General features: G+C 43.8%; 1 protein-coding gene across 4 annotated transcripts in view; it reads left to right on the top strand.

The window, feature by feature from the left end:
* LOC126546982 (death-associated protein kinase 1-like) overlaps window positions 1-9268 on the top strand; it is a 153981-nt gene extending 144713 nt beyond the window's left edge. For all 4 annotated transcript variants that reach the window (XM_050194766.3, XM_055062898.2, XM_050194758.3 and 1 more), the window contains 3 exons: window positions 616-822; window positions 2563-2735; window positions 5981-9268. In XM_050194766.3, the coding sequence (XP_050050723.1) occupies window positions 616-822; window positions 2563-2735; window positions 5981-6689 (1089 nt within the window). In that variant the 3' untranslated portion in view covers window positions 6690-9268. The remainder of the gene's footprint in view (window positions 1-615; window positions 823-2562; window positions 2736-5980) is intronic.
* Window positions 9269-21537: the final 12269 nt, after the last annotated feature.

The following is a 21537-nucleotide window of genomic DNA, read 5'->3' as shown; positions in this document are numbered from 1 at the left end:
TCTACCACCTCTACTTTCTTTCAAAGCATTCTGCAAAACCTTGGAATAAAATCATGTAACATGCACTTTCCTTGATATGCCGTCATAATTTGTGACTGAAAGGGATATCTCAGCTGTAATTGATGGCAGAATACGGCCTAGGTGTTCTCATTAAGAGCGCACCATACTGTACAAAGGCTTTTGTCCGCTGCAGTTGTGTAAAAAGAATCATGCTTCCTCTCACTTTATTTTTTCATTGTCATTGTTTTTGCACTATTGGGAAAACTAGGTTTCATCTCTGCTCAACATGCAACAATCCTTCACGACGAGTTAGCCCCCTCTGTTCCCCTCTGCAAAGGCATTTGCCCCTCTCTACTATTTCTGCACATCCCTGACAACTGGAAGTGACTGCAATACATTTAGATTATGGCATTCCCCTTTGTGTCTGTAAATGTAATGCAGGTCTGTGGATAAGAGATTTTGTTTGAAGGAAAACTTTGCATGGCAGCTAATGTCTAGATTTTTTGTAAGCCACTAGTCATTCATGTCAAGTATCAGGGCCCATGAAAATACCATTAATTTTTTTTCCCTTGAGATCACAGTATTGGCTTGTTTTTGTTTATCATGCCCACTCAGGTGCTGGAAAACCTCAAGATGTGCACCAAGTGTGACAATGATGGCGATGTGGAGTACGAATTTCCATGTTACAATTTGGTTGAAACACTGGAAGGCCTGTGGGATCCTTCAGATCCACGTTACACCCAAGGCGTGTATTGCGGAGTGCACGTCCTCCCATTTGACGACTTTCCACACATCCTGGCCATAATCTTTACGCGGATACAGGTAACTGTCATGAATCTTGTATTGTTCTTCTGGTTAATATGCTTTTGGGAAGTTCAAAACTGATAATTATATGACGTAGAAGTTCTGGGGAAACCCGCAAGGTGGAGAGAATTAATAAAGGGAAAATCAGACATCCTTTATTAATTACTTCTCTCCACCTTGCGGTTTTCCGCAGCACTACTACGTCAAACACTTCCCTTTGCTTCGTGTTGTCGACAAATTTGACTTCGCCCTGCCATCTGCTAGCGGCCTGGTTAGCTCAGATGGTAGAGCGGCTGCCTCGGAAAGGCGGTGGTCCCGGGTTCAAGTCGCGGGCCAGGACGAATTTTTCTTCAACTCTGAGGCTTTTCTTTCAAGGAACCCGTATGGGTTTCCTTTGTAGCAATTGCTATGAACGGGTGGATGTCTGATTTTCCCTTTATTAATTACTGACAATTATTTATTCAATTGCACAGTGCACATGTCTGTAGTTTGTGCTGTTACATATACAAAAGGAGTATAATTTAGTCGCACATTGTTGCCATGTGAAAGAATTGAAATGTGATCTTAGGCACAGGGCTTTTCATTAATGTTTCATTCGTAAGGAAAGCATCTCATTAGTAATCAGTCTAATATGGCTTGTACATTTCTTCTAAATATTATTGGAAAAAGGTAGCCAGTATGATGCTTAGTGCAGATATCTAACAATGAGAGATAAATCTGCAGGCCTTCATTTCTAGTTTAACCTGCTATTATTGCTTTAATACTAATCAGTTGTGTAAGCTAATGTTCGTGTAAGCTGTTTAAAATTTGGGGATGCTTTTCAGAATTTATCTACGCTGTCGCAACTAGTTTTTTAAGGCTTACATCATGCATATTGCACACGCCGTCAAAGTAATTGGAAAGAAGCCATCATCTGGAAGATGAACTACACAAAGGCATGTATGAATTAAAGGAAATACATAGGTCAAACATAAGCATGCTAACAGCAAAAGAATGAAAGATAGCAAGCTGCAAATGAAAGGTGGCACAGGTAACGAGTATTATGCTCTAGAAAAGACCGGGATAAAAAGGACAGACACAAGACGAATGCTTGTCTTGTGTCTTTCCTTTTTGTTATGTCTTTTCTACAGCTTGATATACTTGTTAGAATGGCTTAGCAACAAGGCTGAATGTCAACCTGTGGCACAGGTGCCTAGAAGTTATCATGCTACACAGAAAAAGGCATATCCCGCTTGTCATTATATAGTCATAGGAAATGCCACGGTAAAAATTCTTTGCATTGCCTAGAAAAAGTGGCATGGGCTCTCACATAAGGAAGAGTGGTATGGTTCGACGCAATGTTGAGTGAACACAAATATGTGCACAAATAGCACACATGTTTGTTCTTGAGATAGACAAACGATACAAGATGGAACTACATAGTATTTTTATCGAAAACATGGGCATGTGAGCTATAATGAAAGCTTTAGCTGTGAGTGTGTCTTCTTGGCAACAAAAGCATTACTGCCTGGAAGCCACACCTGAAGGCAAAATTTTACTACAACAGAGCTTTTGCATTGCTGTGAAGCCATGCCATGCTTCATCAGAGAACAGCTGTGAATGCTGTGATAACTGAAGGTGAAAAATTGTTGTGGTCTGTTTGTATAACTTAAATCTCATAACTTTGAGGCAGGTTGTATGTGTAAACATGCAAGATATGTTGATGCCTGTATGTACTATATTGAGGCATTTATTGGAATGTTGGTTAATTGTGTGCAGGTGCAGCTGCGACGTGCATCTATGGAACATGCAGATTCTGATAGTGATCTATACCAATGGCTGCGGGGCAGCAAGTTTTGCAGTGGGGCACTGGAGGGAATGCTCACACTAGTTGATAATGACAGTGCTTTGGAAGTGAAAGTGCGCGGTCCACGTGGTTCATCTTCAAGCTGGTGAGTAACACCATCATGCAGCTGTATATATGTAGTGCCAAGTGCTTTTCATTAGGACAGGTGGAAAAAGAGCAACAATACACTAAGCAGGGATCATGTTATCAAATTTCAAAAATTTGCTTTTAGCCAAGAGAGGTTGTCTTCAAAGAGCAGTTTAGTATACCACAGGAAGAAAAGGAATGTGCATGTTGCTGTGTGCTGTCGAAAATGCTATTGTAGGTTTTGTACAATGTGCACATTCCTGATGTTTGGATAGATGTACCACTTATTAACACATAATGCACTAGTGAGTGCATTTGCACAATATTAAGTTCTGACGGATTGTGATAGCATTGAAAATGAATTAATAGAAGATAGTTTTACTATGAAGTCTCACTCCAAGCTTGTTGACTGTAATATTAGCGTTTGTTTCTTGTGTGTGCATTATATATGTCTGACTGGATAATTAAGGATCCACATTGCTGCAATGCATTGGTTGTAGCTCCATTTTTACGTACATTAACCTAACTGCATGATCAATACACATAAACTATGTGTGAGCTGTGTGGAGCTGCCATTTTTGATGCTCCTTATGTATTTTACAGAACTGCATCTCCTCCTTTCTCCCAAAAAGAAACAAACAACGTAAAAGCCAACACAAGCTATGATTGTCACAGTGGAAGTAATACAGGAGTCTGCATGGTCTTTTTGTTAACTGACCTAGAGCACTGAAACTCCACATGACGTTTTATAAGCCACTGCATCAGTTCTTATGTGAAGAAGGCCTGTATACATTTATTTAGATACCATTCATATACATACAGTGCAAGTAGTTGAACTTTATAAAAATAGAGAGGGAGAGAACTTATTTGAAAGAAGGCATAGAGGTTGACCTGAGCTTGCCCACTCTAGCCTGCTACTCAGTACAGGGGGCGGGGGAATGGGGACATAAAGGTGTGATGAGGGATGATGACGACATAGCAAGAGGGACACACAACGGTGAAAGAAAGTTCAACATTCTCATGATAAACATTCAGAAATGTCATCCATGAAGCCACTGCCGGGTTCCATACTTGTCTGTAGTCACTAGTTCAAGTGAACCTTCGGATAAAGGCATCAAGACGTAGCTGGTGTGTGCACCTCCCCTGCGTGAGCAGCACAGCTACCAAGCAAAAGCTTTACAGCATGTAAAAGCTGCGATAAGCGGCTCCAGTACGGTGAAAACCTGCAGGGCACCTTTAGCGACCACAGAGAATCACGCGCATAGACTCTGCCAGATGCTTCAGCATTTTCTGAACGCTTTCCTTCTCATGTCAACCTCCTTGCTTGCCTGTAATGTCACTGGTTTCATTGGCCCTATCAATTTTGGCTTCATGGCACAAAGGTCCACTAGGGCTCGCTTTCATGGCCGTGGGTCTAGAGGGCAGCAGCAAAGGCCATTCCGTGCCTGTATCAGCCGGTGGAGGCGAATATTTGCTGTGCACTCTTGCCGACCTTGAATTAGCAGTAGGTGCGGTTACCATCTTCAATGCACACACATGCAGAAGTGGTCGGGGGGCGCCTGTGCCCCATTATGCAGTTCTTCTTATATGACTTTGTGGCGCTTCTTGTGCAAGTGTTGGCCACTGTGGTGAACAGATTTACTAGCCTCTTTACGTGAAGATTGGTCTCTTGCCATTTTTCGAAGAATACGAGCTTCTTGTTGCATCTTGAGGCATTCCTTTGAGGTCACTTCGTGAGAGCGCATACAGTTGGGACATTTAAATGAAGACGCATCACAGTCGATAGTATTATGCCCTCCGCCACAACGTGAGCAGGTGACTTGCTTCTAGAAACAGCACTCACATGTCCTATCTCTAGACATTTGCGGCACTGAAGAGGCCTCGGAACGAATGGTCGTACTACACGGTGTATCACGTAGCCCACTTGGCAGACGCTGGTAATGTCGAAGAAGCAAATATTAACTTGATGCATCAGGAGTTCCCTAAACGGTGAATCTAAAAAAATGTGCACCAATGACCTCAAAAGACTCTTGTGGTTGGCATACTTGATTTCAAGCTCCGTGTCGGAAATCACACCAGTCGTTGTTTCCTTCCCATAATTAATAAAGGAGCGGACTGAGATTGCACTTAACTGTGGAATGGTCTTTAAGTTCTCCAGTATTGTTGAATTCTTCGCATCTATCGTCAGGATGTTCTTGTGAGTGTTAATCCTGATCTGGTTGATTTGTCCAGGGGCTGCACTTTCAAAATATTCGGTTAGAAATTGCCTGCCGAGGGAGTTCATGCTGTGTTACGCCGAGAGCGGCACATAAGAAACCATAAAGGATTCCTGCTTACTCTGATTCGATGAAGTCTTCTCAGTGGACATACGGCGCATTGTCTTCATATGGTGGCCCGTGGCTATGGTGTACTCGCTGTTAGAGTCCACGACTTCCGGCATTGAGCTTTCCCAGGAATCGAGCTGGTTCGATCTTCCAAAAGCATGTCGTCCAACAATAAGCGATGTAGCAGACGACTGACTTTGTTCAGGTGGTCGTGGAAGCATCTTGCTCATCCTTGATGAAATGACTCTCACAAAAATGGCAAAAACGTAAAGAACTGCATATCAACGAGAGGCCCAGAGCACTGGTTACCCGTGGGCACTTCTTTCTCTTCCACCTCCTTTGTACAGTAGTACTGGTCTGACGTACCGTATACACCCATCTAAGGGCTGCACTTTTTTTTTTCACTATCTTGACGAGCTCCAGCCCTTACACAAGGGCAGGCTATTTAGGTCCAATTTCTCTGGTTGTGCCTAAACTCTGTGATCACACTGTACCATAAGAGCAAACTGAATTTAATGCTTTTCGCAATAATGTCGGTTGGCGCAACCTATGGTGGTGGATTTGGGGATGGTGAACGTTCCCCTGCCTCCATCTCCCAGGAACTGACCAGTGAAGTTAATCGACTGAAAGGTAACCACAAAAGCTTCGCTGACGTCTTCAGGCCAGATTAAAAAGCAGTTGTGTTTAAAGATTGCTTAATATATCAGAAAAAGCGAGCACAAGCTGCGTGCATTGCAACTTGAACTTCAGTCACTGTGGCTTCATTGGTAGTTCATCCAAAATGTCAACCGCAGAAATGGAAAATTCTCTGTGCGTGCCTAACAATGCTAGTTCCAATTAATCATAATGCACATGTCACGCTACGGAGGTAGGTTTTCAAGTGCCTCATTGTTGAAAAACAATTGATATGCAATGATATGCATTTTTCACTGCCGAGCAGCTTCTACTTCCTGGAGGACCTCCTGATGGTCGTCGACGACGTGCTGGGCGAAGTGTGCCCGGGCGCGCAGTTCGAGCGCCACCTGCTGAGCGCCGCCGACCTGCGGCATCACGCGCCGACCCCGGCGCGCTACCCGGCGCGCCTCGTCATGCGCGCCATGCTCAACGACGGCGGCCTGCACGCCCAGGTGCTGCATCCGCAGACCGGCATGCCCGAATCGGCGTGCGACCTGCTCTGCTGCCGCGACGTGGCCTCGGTCGCGTCGCTCGTCTGCGGGCCGGACACGCACGCGTCGCAGCTGTCCCTACTCACGCGCCAGAGGCTGGGCGCCGCGCTTGACCCGCCGGAGAAGCTGGGACGGGACTGGTGCCTCCTGGCGGTGCAACTCGGCATGACCGAGCGCCTGCCCGAGCTGGATCCGGAGTCCAAGGAGTCCGGCGTGCTCGCGACCTCGGGCAAGAGCCCCATCGCCAGAGTGCTCGGCGAGTGGACGCTGGTGATGGACAGCACGATCGGGCACCTCGCGCGCGCGCTCGACGAACTGGGCAGGGGCGACGCGGCGGACATTGTGCTGGGGACGTCGCCGCTCGTCAAAGTGGCGGTCGCATCGGCGCCGACGTCGCCCGCGTCGCCGCCGGCGGGCAGGCACGACGATGCGAGGGTGGCGGCGGCGGTCTCCGCGGCGTCGAGCTCGAACATTTCTCGCTAGTGCCTTGTTCTGTTTTCAGTGCTTTGTGCCTGTTTTCTTTTCTTTTCTGCCTTTTTTTTATTGCGTGAAACACGTGAAATGTTTCTCTGTACATGTGCGCTTGGAGAAGATATGGCGGCGGCAGTTTCCGCGACGTCCATTTTTGAACATTTCTCGCTGGTGCTTAATTTTTTTTTCCTTCGTACCCAAGGTGCGACGCGTTTTCTAAATGCAAGTTTATCTGTGTGGCAAAGCTGCCTTTGTTACGACTACATTTTGTTTTACATATGCTGCAGCTGTACAAAATGTTGCAATTACTTTTCCAGAAAGAACAAATCAAAAGCAAACACCTGTGAAGAGTGTTCTTGCGTAAATGTATGAAGTAGGTTGTCATACCTTTACCAGGGACATTGCAGCGTAAAGAACAAAACACCCAAAATAGACTACCACTGTTTACGTGACCGACCCACTATACAGTGCACCTGTATGACTGCTATAATAAGGTGGCTAGGTAATTCTCAAACGCTTTTAGATGTTGCTTCACATAACTGCTTTCTATACTTGCTCAACATCTGTGAAGGTAACTGATCGCACATTATAATATCTAGTTATGATTGTGATAACCTGTGACTGTACATCAGACCTTTTTTTTTTCTGTTTTGTTACATAATCTTGTAGGCCTGTCAATTTTGCTTTTACTGCTTCTATAAACTGAATAAATGATATATTGTTTAAGTCAGGGCAATGTTAATACTAGAAAAGTCTTGGCTTCTTGCATTACTTGCTTTTTGTAGTCCGAAATTGATGCTTTTGAACTCATTACTTGTATGCATTCTTAGTGCTACCTTTGTCAGTTTGACACACAGTACAGGTTGTTGTGGCTACTCCGATGTTATAATGTGTGCACATATGTACATAAAGCTGTTATGTTAGGCAAAAAGCTAATCTAATGGCTTTAGTATTGATGAGCCAGCTAGAGAGGCTAACACAAGCCAACTAAAACAAAGTGTCTTGCTTATGTAGCTAAAGCTCAGGCCAAATAGGATTCTCCTCGCCTGGCATGTAACACACATCCGGGTAGATTTTAGTGTCGGCTAAAGTCTAGTAAGGTCTTGCACACAGGCAGTTTATGTTGTTAGGATGTGCTGTTGAAAGATTTTTGCTTACTGTAATGTGCTACTATGATTATGTGAACACAAGAAGGCATTGCTTTCCAATGTTGACAGAAACATAGATGGTGGGCATCAAAACAGATTGCTCAAACTCGGACATTACTGCTACTTAATTTGTATTGCTGAAAATATACAGTTCATTCTAAATGCAGCCTCATATTGTGGGCTGATTACCAAGTTATAACATGGGTAGCACATAACCTATTAGTTTTGTTAGTTCTTTGGTCAGACCTAACCAGTGTGCATGTTATACACTAAAAAAGTTCTGCACCACTCTCCTTCTCCCCACCCCCCTTTACTAGAGCAGTTCGAACGAAATCATGCAAATATGTGTTTTGCCACGCACATGAATTTATGGATGAATTTGTTGGTGTGCACAGCATGGAAGTATATAGTAGTGATCTGCAGTATTGTTGGTATGTGAATTATTTAAGCGTTGTCTGTGTTCTAGAGACCTTCACTTTGTTGGAAACACAGGTGTTGTGAGAGTTAGGAAAGTTTAAGTTTCTGTCAGGACAGTTCACTTCTCTTTCCCATGCAATGCACTGTGATGTGTTCGTGGTACTGATCCTCACGTCAGCAATATTTGCTTGTTATTTGTGTGTTATTCTTGCTGTTACATATTTCAGTTCTTGAAGAATTTAGACAGAAACTAGTGATAATGATTGTGGAACCATGGTGGGGTCATCGTGGAAATAGCCTGATCAGTTATAGCACGGCCAGTACCATGTCTTAACATTAAAGACTAATAGTTGTGACCACAGTTGTTAGCAAAGCAAGGAATTAACGTTGATTCGGTAACTGCTGATCTAACACCTTGAGTTAGGTAAGCTCGGGCGTTGCAATTCTGAGTCAGCTTTATAGGAATGCGTGTGGGTGTTCTTGCTGCGGGCTACCTAGATTCTCTATGACACAGCGTAATGCTTTCATGCTGTCTAGCATTTATCACTTACTACTGCAGTACAGTGTCTGACAAGTGCCAAGTAGGTAAGCCTCTTTTTTATGATGAAGACGTACTGGAAGCATGTGGTGTTCCCAACCATTTATGCATTCATATATCTAGAATTTTTAACATCTTTGATAGTAACTATTTTTACGCGCATCCGCAGTATGTGCTTGCTTGTAGCGAAGGATGACGTGCTGCTTTCGATGGGAAACGATGGTTCATTCGCTTTGGCCATGCAATGGTCACTGTTTTTGGTTGTGTAAAGCAAGTGATTACCATGAAGGTTATATCCAGATTGCAGTGGTTAATGAAGTAAGCATTGATCCAGGCGTGAGGGGGTCGGTTGTTATTCTGCCAAAAGGAACAGTGCAATCACTTTTGAGTAGAACTGCTGTGTGTTTAGCTTGACGCCACTCGTGCATCGTTGATCTTTGTTGCTGCTTTTTCTAATAGTGACAATAAACTTGCCATTCAAGGACACACTCGTGACGTGTGGTGTTGGTCAAATGCGAATATATATATATATATATATATATATATATATATATATATATATATATATATATATATATATATATATATATATATATATATATATATAAACACAGTGTCTCCCAGCTAACTTGGACCAAGATTTTGAAAAAAGCCTATGCGTTCTTCAGAACAGAAATCGCGTGGATGTTGTTAGTGTTTATCTAAACTTACAGTACCATTGTCTTGCTCGTCTTTTTTTGAGTAATTGCCGACATAAATTAACTAACTTTTTAAATATAGATTGAAACGTTCAGGCGTCAATAGGAAAGTTGTGGAGCTTCACAAATATTTCCCAACCCAGGTACTTATAACGGGATAGACTTAGCGTGGCCGTTTTTTTCTGGAAAAACGAAAGCCCGCGGAGCTTAGAAAATACTACGTGACAGCGCGCTGTGTGCGCCCGAATGTGCCGCGATAACAGCGCTCTCATGAGTGATTTGTAAAAACATCGCCAGCGCCGCGCCTTCCCTTCACTTACGAGAAATGGCTTCAACCTTTGCTCGGCTCTGACATTACCGGCAGCGGCTGGCGACGGCGCTCCGAAAAGGCGCTTCGTCAGCAGCCGCTCGCGCCTGTCGCCGAAGAACGCGCCGTCATCAGCCGTTTATTCCGATATGACGAGAAGAGCAATTTTTTTCCAGCGTTCAAGTCGATGCGGAATAGAAAAAATACACACAAAACATGCATCATACATCTGGAACCTGTGCGAGAGAGAGCTTCATTTATTACAACGCCGCTTTTCTTCCAAGTTTTGCCAGCGGCAAGATGCATGTGAGCTCGACTGTCTATTACTGTCGTGCCGTGCAACCGTTTCGAAGAATTTGTTTGCAGTGCCTAAAGAATGCCGTACTCAAGCGAGCAGAAGGCGAACATGGTCTTAACCTTGGGAGCGGCACAGGGCGACAAGAGGAAAGCTGCCAAGGTATACCGAAATTGGCAATGTGGGGGAAGACCTAGCGCGAACACAATTATGAGGAGTTACTTGACGCTGAAAGAAACAGGTAGCTTCAAGACGCGGCACAGAAAGAGGACCATCAGTGAAGAGGCTGAAGGAGACGTTTTTTTCAAACGCCAGTGGGTCGGGCGGCATGGACCAATGGCATGGCCTGCAAGGTCACCGGACTTGACACCTCTTGACTTCTTCTTGTGGGGACATGTGAAAGACCGAGTGTACCGCAAACCTACAACTACAGCAGAAGCTCTTAAAGGCAGAGATTGCTGAGGCCTGCAGCGAGATACCGTCTTGCGTGATCAAAAAAGCTACATCGGACGTGCTCAACTATGGCAGAAGGCGACTTGTTTGAACACATTCTTTCGACAGACATCACAGCGAATAAATCTCTACAACCGTTGTCCATGAAAATAGCCATCTGTGTGAAACTTTTGAACGACGTGGGAAGGCACATAAGTAATATGAAATTACAAATTCTCTGCCGACAAGAAATGGACAGGAAGTTAAAAAGCAACCTTATGTGTCAGTTTACAATTCTTTCTTTTGGGACAACCAGCGTAATTCACATGACGTTATCAAGCTTGTTATAATGCGTGTTCGCTCGTTGGGGTCTTGCTTCCAAATTCGAACTCATGAGCTTGTCATTTTTCCACCGCATGCATTCTGCTAGCGTGAGAGTGCAATTATCGCCGCAGAAACGGGAGCAGCGATGTATTTCAACTGCCGCCCGAACCCAGTGGCGTTTATCTCGGAACCAAGCACAACGCGAAGCTCTGTCGTGGGCAGCACGAAAGGCGCGAAGCGAGTGATGTTTTTTACAAAGCATGGTTGAGAGCACTGTAATCGTAGCGCATTCGGGCGCACAGAGCGCGCTGTCACGTGGTATTCTTAAACTCCGCGGGCGTTTCTTTTTTTTTTTTTTTGAATAAGAACGGTTATACTAAGTTTATCTCGTTGGAAGTGCCTGGGTTCGGCAATATTTGTGGAGTTCCACAACTTTCCTATTGACGCCTGAACGTTTCAAGCTATATTTAAAAAGGTAATTAATTTATCTCGGCTAATTACTAAAGAAGAAAGATGAGCAATAAGATGGTACTGTAAATTTAGATAAACGCTAGCAACATCCACGCGATTTCGGTTCTGAAGAACGCATAGGTTTTTTAAAAATCTTAGTCCAAGTTAACTGGGATATAAAAGGATAGAAAGTTGGACGAGTTGGTACGGTAACATGATATTGGAATGTAGCGCGAAGTGAACACGGACACAAAAAGGAGCAGACAGGACGAGCGCTAACTCTCGACTAAATTTTTATTAAAACGAAGAAAAAAATATATAGGTGATTGCAAAAACCGCAGCATACGAACGTGACAAGGTAAAAAAAAAAATCAGGTGAACATATCAGGAGGTATGGAAGTCAAAGATGGAAACACAAAAATGATTACTTCATATTAGTACACGTACTGTGAAGGTACTGAAATTCGCAATCTAAAAGAGACAAAGATGCATGGCTAACGAAAGTGTCTCCTAATATTTTGATGTGGAATGCCTCGATTATTTCCCGTGTGGTTTGGTATTTGTGTCTGGAAAGAATTTTTGTGTCTTCAAAGAAAGGTTCACATCCACAATTGAAACAAAGTGACGCTAAATGTGATGCGTTAGGGTTGTTTAGTGAATGTTTGTGTTCTTTTAGTCTGATATTGATGCACCTGCCGCTCTGTCCAATGTAAGTTTTCCTGCACTTGAGTGGAATCTGATAAACTATACCGGTGTTACAATGCACTAAAGGGGACACATGTCTAACGCCGCAATCATGTTTTTTTTTTTTTGCCACCCTGTTCAAGTTTCCTATTTATCATAGGGCACATGTTAGACAACTTGCGGGGGACCGAGAAAACTGTATTGACGTCATATCTATTGCCCACGTTCCGTAAACCATGGGATAATGTACATAGAGTACCACAGCAAACTTTTTTTTCTGTTTTTCTTGTTTCTTACCGGGGCTTTTTACCCATTTTAAAAGCTTTTCACAGGTTAGTGATAATAAATTCACAGGATAATTGGCCTTTCCAAGCCTTTCTATTTGTTGTGAAAAACTTTGTTGCATATTGTGTGGACATTACTTAGTAATGGCAGACCTAAGAGTTGAATGAGCTATCCCCTGTTTAACAAGTTTAGAATGACAAGAAGGAAATTCAAGCAGTGGCTTCTTAGCCCCAGGCGAATAATGCCAACAGACATGTTCATTCTGGAACGTTAAGCACAGATATAAAAACTGTTAATTTGTTGCTCTGGATAAGCTCAAGCGTGAAACCTAGACCCCCACCACATTCCCTAAAAACTTTTAAAATATCCGTAGCTTTCTTGGTGTAGTTATCGCGAGAACAAAACACCAGGTAGTCATCTACGTATCTAAACGCATGCACCGCCAATTCCTTAAGATTGTTTTGTAGTTTTCTATTGACGCGACTTAGATAAATATCACTCAAAACTGGCTCAACATTTGAACCAGTCCAAACTCCCGATTTTTGTACATACATAGAACTACCCCATTTTACAACGGTATTCTCTATGTAGAACAACAAAAGCTCTAAAAAAAGATTCCACGGGCATCCCACAGTCCTGAGTAAACCGGAACTCATCATTGTTGAGCGTCACTGCTTCTTTAACACTACACATTAGTTCCGTTTGCGGAAGCGAATAAAAAAAGATTTTTTACATCAACACTGACTGCCGAGCATTTACCTGGATTATTTTCTGCTAGGAAGGCTACAATTTCTTCCGAATGTCTTATCAGGAAGGGGTCATTAAGACGAACTGAAGACAACACATTATGCAAAAATGTTGAGATAGTGTACAGCCACGTTCCTTCTTCAGAAATAATGGCTCGAAAAGGAACTTCCGGCTTATGTGTCTTAGCACTAAAAGATATGTCGAGGTGCAGACCCTTGGAATGTTTGACTCCCGACGCGAGGCGCTCCAGACCAAATCTCTCAAGCAAATCAATTGCAGTTTTCTTCACTTTCTTTAGATTGGTAATTTCTGGAACAAAATTTTTGTCAATAGCGGTTTTAGCTCTTTGTGTGTACAATTCTTCAGGAACAACAGCAAAGAAACTTTCTTTGTCCGCAGTAACCAAACTAAGCTCATGCTTGACGAAAAAACGTGACACACCAGTTAGGTTGTCTGACTTACAGGGCTGAGGTTGAGAGTTAGCGCTCGTCCTGTCTGCTCCTTTCTGTGTCCGTATTCACTTCGCGCTTCCAAGATCATGTTAGCTGGGATACCCTGTATATAGCAACGATATGTTTATTTGAGGCTGCACAATAAATATCTCCTTCAGACTTTAAACAGCATACGTTTGTCTATTCATATCAGCTTGAAACCTTATCGTTTCTTTATTGTTTTTCATCTTTATTTGTCCTTTTCTATTTATTTTTAATGTAATTCTGGGTCATGATCACGTCAGTACATGAATTGTGCCATGTTTTTTTTTTTTAAGAAGAAAGCGAGCTTACTGGGAAACGTCAGGACTTCCTATGTTAGCTTGCATGTCAGTGGGCCAAACTGCATTGCAGAGCATATGTTTAGCGGACAGAGGAAGCGATATTTCACGCGAAACAAAGACGCTTTCGTCGATATGATTTGCTCTGTAAAGCGTGCTTTGCTGTTAGACAGGTCAGTCCACGGTGAAGCTTTGTTGAGTTAAGGAGGGATAAACCAAAATAGGCTAAAAGAAGGTAGGGTAAACCGATAATAAGAAATAAAGAAAAAAGTGTCGGGTTTTAGGTTATAGCCCCAAAGGATCATGCACAACCTGAGGAACAAGACGGGGAAACGACGAATTAGGACGGCCGATCCAAACTATTTAGAAAGGGCGCCAGAATTGCGCACACCGGTATTTACAAATACGCGCGCTTGTGTTTATATGTCATCTTAGTTGTTTTGGTAATGTATTTTTTTTTTATTGAATAACGCGACCTGATACGCAAAATGCATTCAGTTTCTGACGCGTTTGTTATTTGACACAACAAATATTTCGTAGTGAGCGGGATTAAGTAGTCATGCGTCCACGTGACTGTTTCGTTTGGAATTTTTGGCCGATCTTACCTGGGTATTTTTCTACATCGGTTTGTCCCAACGTGCAAAAAATAAAAAGCGCATTCGAAGTGGGCAGTGAAGAAAACTCATTTTAAAGTGCCGATCTGAGTGCGCTTCCGTCAGATCACGTGCATTCTGCTAGGTCACTGTTCATTTACATGTGACAAAGAAAGGGCTGACAAAGCAGAGTCACGCTCTTCTTCAGAGGGAAAAGGGCTGACGAAGAGGCGAAAGAAACTTTAAATGAAGGGTTTGGCGACCGATGAAATTCAATTGAAAAAAATCACTTGCATTCTGGTGGAGACGTTTCAACCGTTGTTGAAAATGGAGAAACGTATGAGTTTTTCTCAAAATGTCATTCTTGCATATTTGATACCTTTGATACACATTTTCCAGAAAACTACTTGCCAGATTATAGTGAAATTTTCGCTGTTTATAGTAGATTGCGTTGCTAACGATATTATCTAATTGTCGAAAAACATTTAAATCCTGAAGTTCTTTTCTTGTAGGTCACGACAAGTGTGAACAGCATTCTTTTTATTTTAAATCATGATAATACAAATGAATTTTTTTAAAAGTTCCGCTTGAAGAAAGTAATACGTTGACTATACCTGCCACATTAAGTGACTGTTTTTTCATTAGTGTATGAAAAACAGTACATCGAAATTTGAAACTCTCGTCTAGAATTTGGCACATAAATGCAGAAACTATTACCTCTGTCGGAAAAGTAAATAACTATTGAACTTTAAGTTAAATGGCATTGCCGTTCAGCACACGAAATCTCGTATTAATGCATTTAGTAGTTCTTACGATAGAAAATTGAAACCGACGTGACACATTTACCTAACAAGTCCCCTCTTTCACGAGAACCGAGATTGGTGGCTGCAATTATATCGGTGGCAATAGTGTGTTGCTCTTGCGAGCAACGCACTATTGCAGCGCATTCCTTGGTATTCATCGTCGTGAAACGCATCCAGAAAATCGTATGATTGCTGGCCGCAGACCCGCAACAGGCGCCTGACAGGTGGTGCAGAGATTTTTGCGTGCTGTTTCATAGTAGAGGTAGCAGTTGATGAAAAAAAAAGTTGCTAAATATTTATTTATTTACTTATTTATATACTTACAGTAATAAGCTCATTAGGAGTGTATTACAGGAAGCTATACCAAAGGTATACGGACTGGATTCCAAGGGAACGGAAGCGTAGCAGGGGGCGGCAGAAAGTTAGGTGGGCGGATGAGATTAAGAAGTTTGCAGGGACAACATGACCACAATTAGTACATGACCGGGGTTGTTGGAGAAGTATTGGAGAGGCCTTTTCCCTGCAGTGGGCGTAACCAGGCTGATGATGATGATGATACCAAAGGTGCGGCTCAAGAGACACTTTACTTAGACACAAAAGACTAAAATATGAAAAAAAGAAAGGAAAATAAAAATAAAATAGTCAGCGGCTGATGTTTAGGCCAAGGCACCGAATTGCTGAAGGAAATCGGAACTAAGTCGCAAAAAAGCGAAATGAAAAAGAAATGAATAAGGAAAGCTGGGCATGGCTCTGGAAATGTACCTTTACCATGCAAAATGATCACGTCGGCCAACGAGTTTCATCTGTCAGCCGTGCAAGAAATGAAATGAGTGGAACACATTCGCCGTTCTTTCTTTTATATATATGTGTAGACAGCTTTAAGGTGGCATCCCTTGTTCTATAAATTTTACAAGCAGGAAGTCGCTGGTATGAAGGAATTCTTGACGGGGTCGGTGTGTCTGTCACTTTTGTCCGTTCCTAATCTGTAGAACTGTTATAAACGCAGCAGCTACGTCGGTGAGAGGTGTGTCACAGCTCTCTGATATAAAAATTTAGTTCCCAGCCTATTTAAATGCATGTAAAACGCACGTCAGGCAACCGCTGTGTCGATATTGCGTGACATTGTTGATCTTATCTGAACTACGATAAAAAGAAAAGAAACTCATATTACCGAATAAACCACGGAGGCTGAAAAGTTTTCTTTGTGTGTTCGCAGAATTTGGATTCGAAGGTAAGCAAAAATATTTAAACATTCGATAAATTAGACCAGCATCTACAAAAAAATGCTCTTTTTTTTACGCAGGACTGTTCGTAAGAGCAGGTGCCAGCTAAATGTAATGATCGACACATTAATATAAGGGACGAATAACGAAAGCCTTTGTGAATTCGGCCTCTGAAACGGACATATTTAAAGTTTATTAATTATTACTAATAGGAATGGGCACTTAGAGTTAAATATTCCTGTGCCAACAACACACAGCATGCCAAATAATCGAGCCGAGGAAAGAGTTTTCTGTAGGGCGCGCTGCCACTTCGCGCGTGCGAATTCACCGCTCACGTTTGGGTACGCGGGTCAAGCTTCTGAGCTGACTAAGCGCTGATGCAAATAGTTAGCGCATGCGCTCCTCGCAACGCGTGGGTGACCATGGACTGAACGTGGCTGGCTAGACACATTGGATTAAAGCAAACGTCGACACAGCAACGCATCTGTCATCGTTCGAGATATGCCACTTTCGTGCCAACCATGACCGACTGGCAACCCCAGTTTTCAGTTGCGCACTCAAACAGCCACAACGCCACCTGGTCAGCGATGGTTTTCCATACGGGGGTTCACTTTCGCGCGCTGCAGCTCCTAGTAAGCATATAATACAGCGGGTAGAACCGTTTGTTAAAGCAACCTGACGCAAACGTGTCTCCTCTAACCGCAGCGACCATCACGGTGACGACGCACGGCGGCATGACAAGGACGAAGATGGCGACATGACCGTGACAAGCGACGACGACACGGTGATTTTTCACTTTTACTTTTTTGCCCGAATTGATGCAGCGCCTTCGCAGCACTTTGTACCGTGGTGGTACGCTGCATTCCGCCAAAATGTTCGTGACAGACATGCTGCGAATGAATTGTTTAACAGCTGACAGTAATAGAGCAGGCAACGCTGCTTAAGTTCTGCATTGGGCGAGCGTATTACTGTTATCTGTATTTATTTTTTTGGCAACCGTTGCAAAAGAACAATTACATTGCCACAAATGCCGCGAGAGATGAATGAAATACGACGAGCAACTGGCGGAGTAAAAGTAAACGGTTCGTAACCGCGGGCCCCACCCATTCGGGTTTGCGATCAATGTGACAATGGAGGCACCTGCCAATAACGGTTTCTGTGAAAGATCAAATCTTCGCACATTCGGTCCTTGTAGCTCATTTTTTCGCGATTAGAAGATTAGATTAAAAGGAGTTGTGACGTTCCGAAACTCAGTAATGGGAGAGCTGACGGACACATCACCTCATAAATTTTCTCTAACATTATAAAGGCTATAAATTGAATTGAATTCTGGGGTATTACGTGCAAAAACCACGATTCTATTGTGAGGCACGCCGTAGTGGGGCACTCTGAATTAAATTTGACCACCAGGATATCACTCCGATAAAGTAGGTAGCGGGGGAGTTCTCTGACGTTCCTCCATCGGTTCGTGAGAACATTACAGTCGCGCCCATACCTAGGAACATGCACCCGATCATTATCGCGCTAGAGGGAGGGCAAGGGCGGCCAACCTCCTTGGGCAAATACAGTGATCGGTGACAGGTCGGCTTTGTGGATGCTGCCTCTTGTTAGTGGCGTCGGGCGTTCACCATCGTCACTGTCGATGGTCGCAAGGAATCACCAATGCTGCCTCGGTTCGGACCAGGGACTCGTAAATTGCTGAACAAATGGCTATTGCGCTAGCCGTGCTCGATAGCTCAAGGGATGTTATTATGTATAGCGATTCAAGGTCTGCAGTTAGAGCATTTGAAGAAGGCACCGTTTCCAAACAGGCCCTCAGACTTCTTGGCAGCAAGGAGATCGCGCACTACTTCATTTATTGGTTACCCGCGCATCAGGGTCAGATAGAGTGCTCCTCCCAACCTCAACGAGTCGGATCACGGGGCTAGGTGCGAACTTGCCCACCGCGCTATCCCCCACCTATCGGAAGCCGACTCCCCAGAGAACAGGGACACGCCCTCCAACTACGACGAGATTACTAAACACTACTATCTCAGCCGTAGAACCTACTTCGTTCCTCATCCGCGGCTCAATAGAGCTCAAGCATTAACGTTTCGTTTACTACAAACAAATACGTATCCCAATCCGTCGCTCTTACATACGATCTCTCCGGATACTTACACCGACGGTACTTGCCGCGATTGTGGAGAAATAGCCACGTTAGAACAGATGCTCTGGCGGTGTGTCCGGTCACGCTCTATCATCGATAACAGCTCGGCCAGATGGGAAGCGGTTCTCCGCAGCAGTCTTCTGGCTCACCAACGCTGGGCTGTCCAGAAGGCCCACGATGCGGCCGAGAGGCTTGGCCTTCCGGTTCCCACGTGGGAGTGGCCCGCTTCTTGATGACTCACGATCTGCAGGAGCTCAATAAAGTTTTGTTGTATACCATACCATACCAGGGGATCATTACCGTGCCCCCAATGAAAGACCCTAAAATCTCTGCAAACGTAAACTATTTCTATGAAATGCTTCAGCTTAAAGTAGAATTTCTATAGGTGCCTTACATATTTAACTAAATGTTATCTACAGTATGCATATACTGTGGGTTGTGTGCGAGCAATAAGAAAGATACATAGATATAGAGGAGTGGCGAAGTTTTCCATAAGATGTAGGGTGTCCGAATCTGTTTCGGTGAGCCCGTGTGTGCTAATGCGCGTGCTCGCGCGTGTGTGTGCGTTTTGGGATCCTTCTGCGTACTGCAGAAGGATCCAGACTCGCGTATTGCCTGCATTTGCCTCGTTCGAGCGGCTCTTTCGTGGAACGAACTGATTAAATGTTTGCCAACGTTCGCGCCGTCTTAAAGCGGTCTATATTTAAAAGATCCAACACGTTCTGCCTGTAAAACTTGGCTGCTTCAGGTTTTACAGATATGCGAACTCTCAAAAGTTCTAACGCACCGCAAACATGGACAGTAGCCACGAATACACGCATCACAGTGATATCATTTCAATTAGTGCCCCCGGTTCTCCATCAAAGACCGCGTACGGTCTTTCGGTAAGTTCACCCGCAACATTGCCGGTATTATAGCAAAGTGACGCGCATGGCTACATCCCCGATCTGTTCACGGCTAGGCTGGACATTTTGTGGCGCCGTGATAATTGTCGTCTTTACTCAAGCGCTCTCGCGCCCGCATACTGCACCACAATAGCTCTGACAAAGAGAGGTTTCTTTAAGGCCTCTTACTACACCAGTATTTGTTCCTGTCGATCGTTTAGTTGGCGTCAGAATTCCCAAATAAGTGATCGAGGCACAAGCAGCGTATGGGTGTCCGGTAGTTGAACTGCGAATAGACGCGAATGGATGGTCCACATCCCCCGCGGTTAACTGCCATGAGTTGAGCTGGATTACGCCCTCTGGGCTAGGCCTAGCAAAGTTTAGATAGATAGATAGATAGATAGATAGATAGATAGATAGATAGATAGATAGATAGATAGATAGATAGATAGATAGATAGATAGATAGATAGATAGATAGATAGATAGATAGATAGATAGATAGATAGGAAATGAAAGTAATGGAAATGTTGCGAGGTTTACCAGACGCCCGTCGGGTTTGTTGCACAGCACAGAGAGGAAGAGATATTGGGGCGAAAGAGAGAGAGAGAGAGAGAGAGAGAGAGAGAGAGAGAGAGAGAGGTGGAGAGAAAGAGCGTAGTTGCGCGTAAACGTGAAGGCGTACCACAACTCTATAAATGGTCGCGGAGACCTGTCCACATGAGGTACTACAGTAAGGCACTTGTTGCTTTCTGCATCAGTGGCGCGTCTGCGGACATCGTCCAAGGATCTTTGCATCCGATAACGGTGTTAATCCCAATAGGTTTAATGTCGTTTGGAGAGATTCACACTGGACGTCGTACTGGGAACAAAGGCACGCAATGTGTTCAAGAGTTTCTTCGCGTCCACGATATCAGAAGAAGCCAACAAACACTGACACCAAGGACAATATAGGGGAAATTACTTGTGCTTAATAAATGAAATAAAGAAACGATAAATTAATGGAAATGAAAGTGGATGAAAAAACAACAACCGGTTGTGGGATCGTTCCCCACCTGCGGCAAGTTGTTTTTTCATCCACTTTCATTTCCGTTAATTTATCGTTTCTTTATTACATTTATTAGGCACAAGTAATTTCCCCTATGTTGTCCTTGGTGTCAGTGTTTGTTGGTTTCTTATAATATGACTAATAAAAATCGGGCTTCTCGGTTAACCCCATTTCTTCTCGTTTATTACATAACGAGGGTCTAGAATCCGGCAACATTGATGCCTTCAGGTAGTATGTGTGGGTTTATTGACCGGTTGCCATCGCCCCCCCCCCCCCCCCCCCAAAAAAAAAAAAAATGAGATCACGTACTCGTGACGCCTGTGGCAGAAAGGATGTTCGACATCCGCCCCCAAGGTCCGTGAGTGGTGGCGCTGGCTAACACTTCCAGGGTTCTACAAAGAAACATAAATACCCAAGAAAATGGATGGGGAAGTGGCGCCGCGGTAGCTCAATTGATAGAGCATCGCATGCGAAATGCGAAGGTTGTGGGATCGTTCCCCACATGCGGCAAGTCCTTTTTCATCCACTTTCATTTCCATTTATTTATCGTTTCTTTATTTCATTTATTAAGCACAAGTAAATTCCCCTATGTTGTCCTTGGTGTCAGTGTTTGTTGACTTCTTATGATATGACTAATGAAAATCGGGCCCCTCGGTTAACCCCCTTTCTTCTCGTTCGCTTCCGCGAGTCACATATATGCGTGTCCCCAATCCCAATGAAGAACGACTAAACCTTTGTAAATGACACCCTGAGCCAGAGGCGGCAGAGCAATGACGTAGAGTGGGACGCATTTATTGGCACTTGCCGCTTTATGGGATGATACAGTGTGTGCATACAGCGCTAGAGGTTAAGAGAAGGCCAATAAGTGTGTTCATACAGTTCGAGATAGGAAATTAAGCTTTCTTAGAGGGTCTGTTCTGGATAGGAGGATCGGAACCATTCGAGCTCCTTCATAATACCAAGCAGCCTCATCGGCGAAGCCATTGCCAGCAATGTCGGTGTGTTCTGGCAGCCACTCGAATATGATGTCACCCGCCGTGGTTGCTCAGTGGCTATGGTGTTGG

Source organism: Dermacentor andersoni, chromosome 3, assembly GCF_023375885.2.
Source record: "Dermacentor andersoni chromosome 3, qqDerAnde1_hic_scaffold, whole genome shotgun sequence".
Classification (NCBI taxonomy): Eukaryota; Metazoa; Arthropoda; class Arachnida; order Ixodida; family Ixodidae; genus Dermacentor; species Dermacentor andersoni.
Note: the sequence above shows the minus strand (reverse complement) of the source record. Positions and strands in the feature narration are given on the sequence as shown.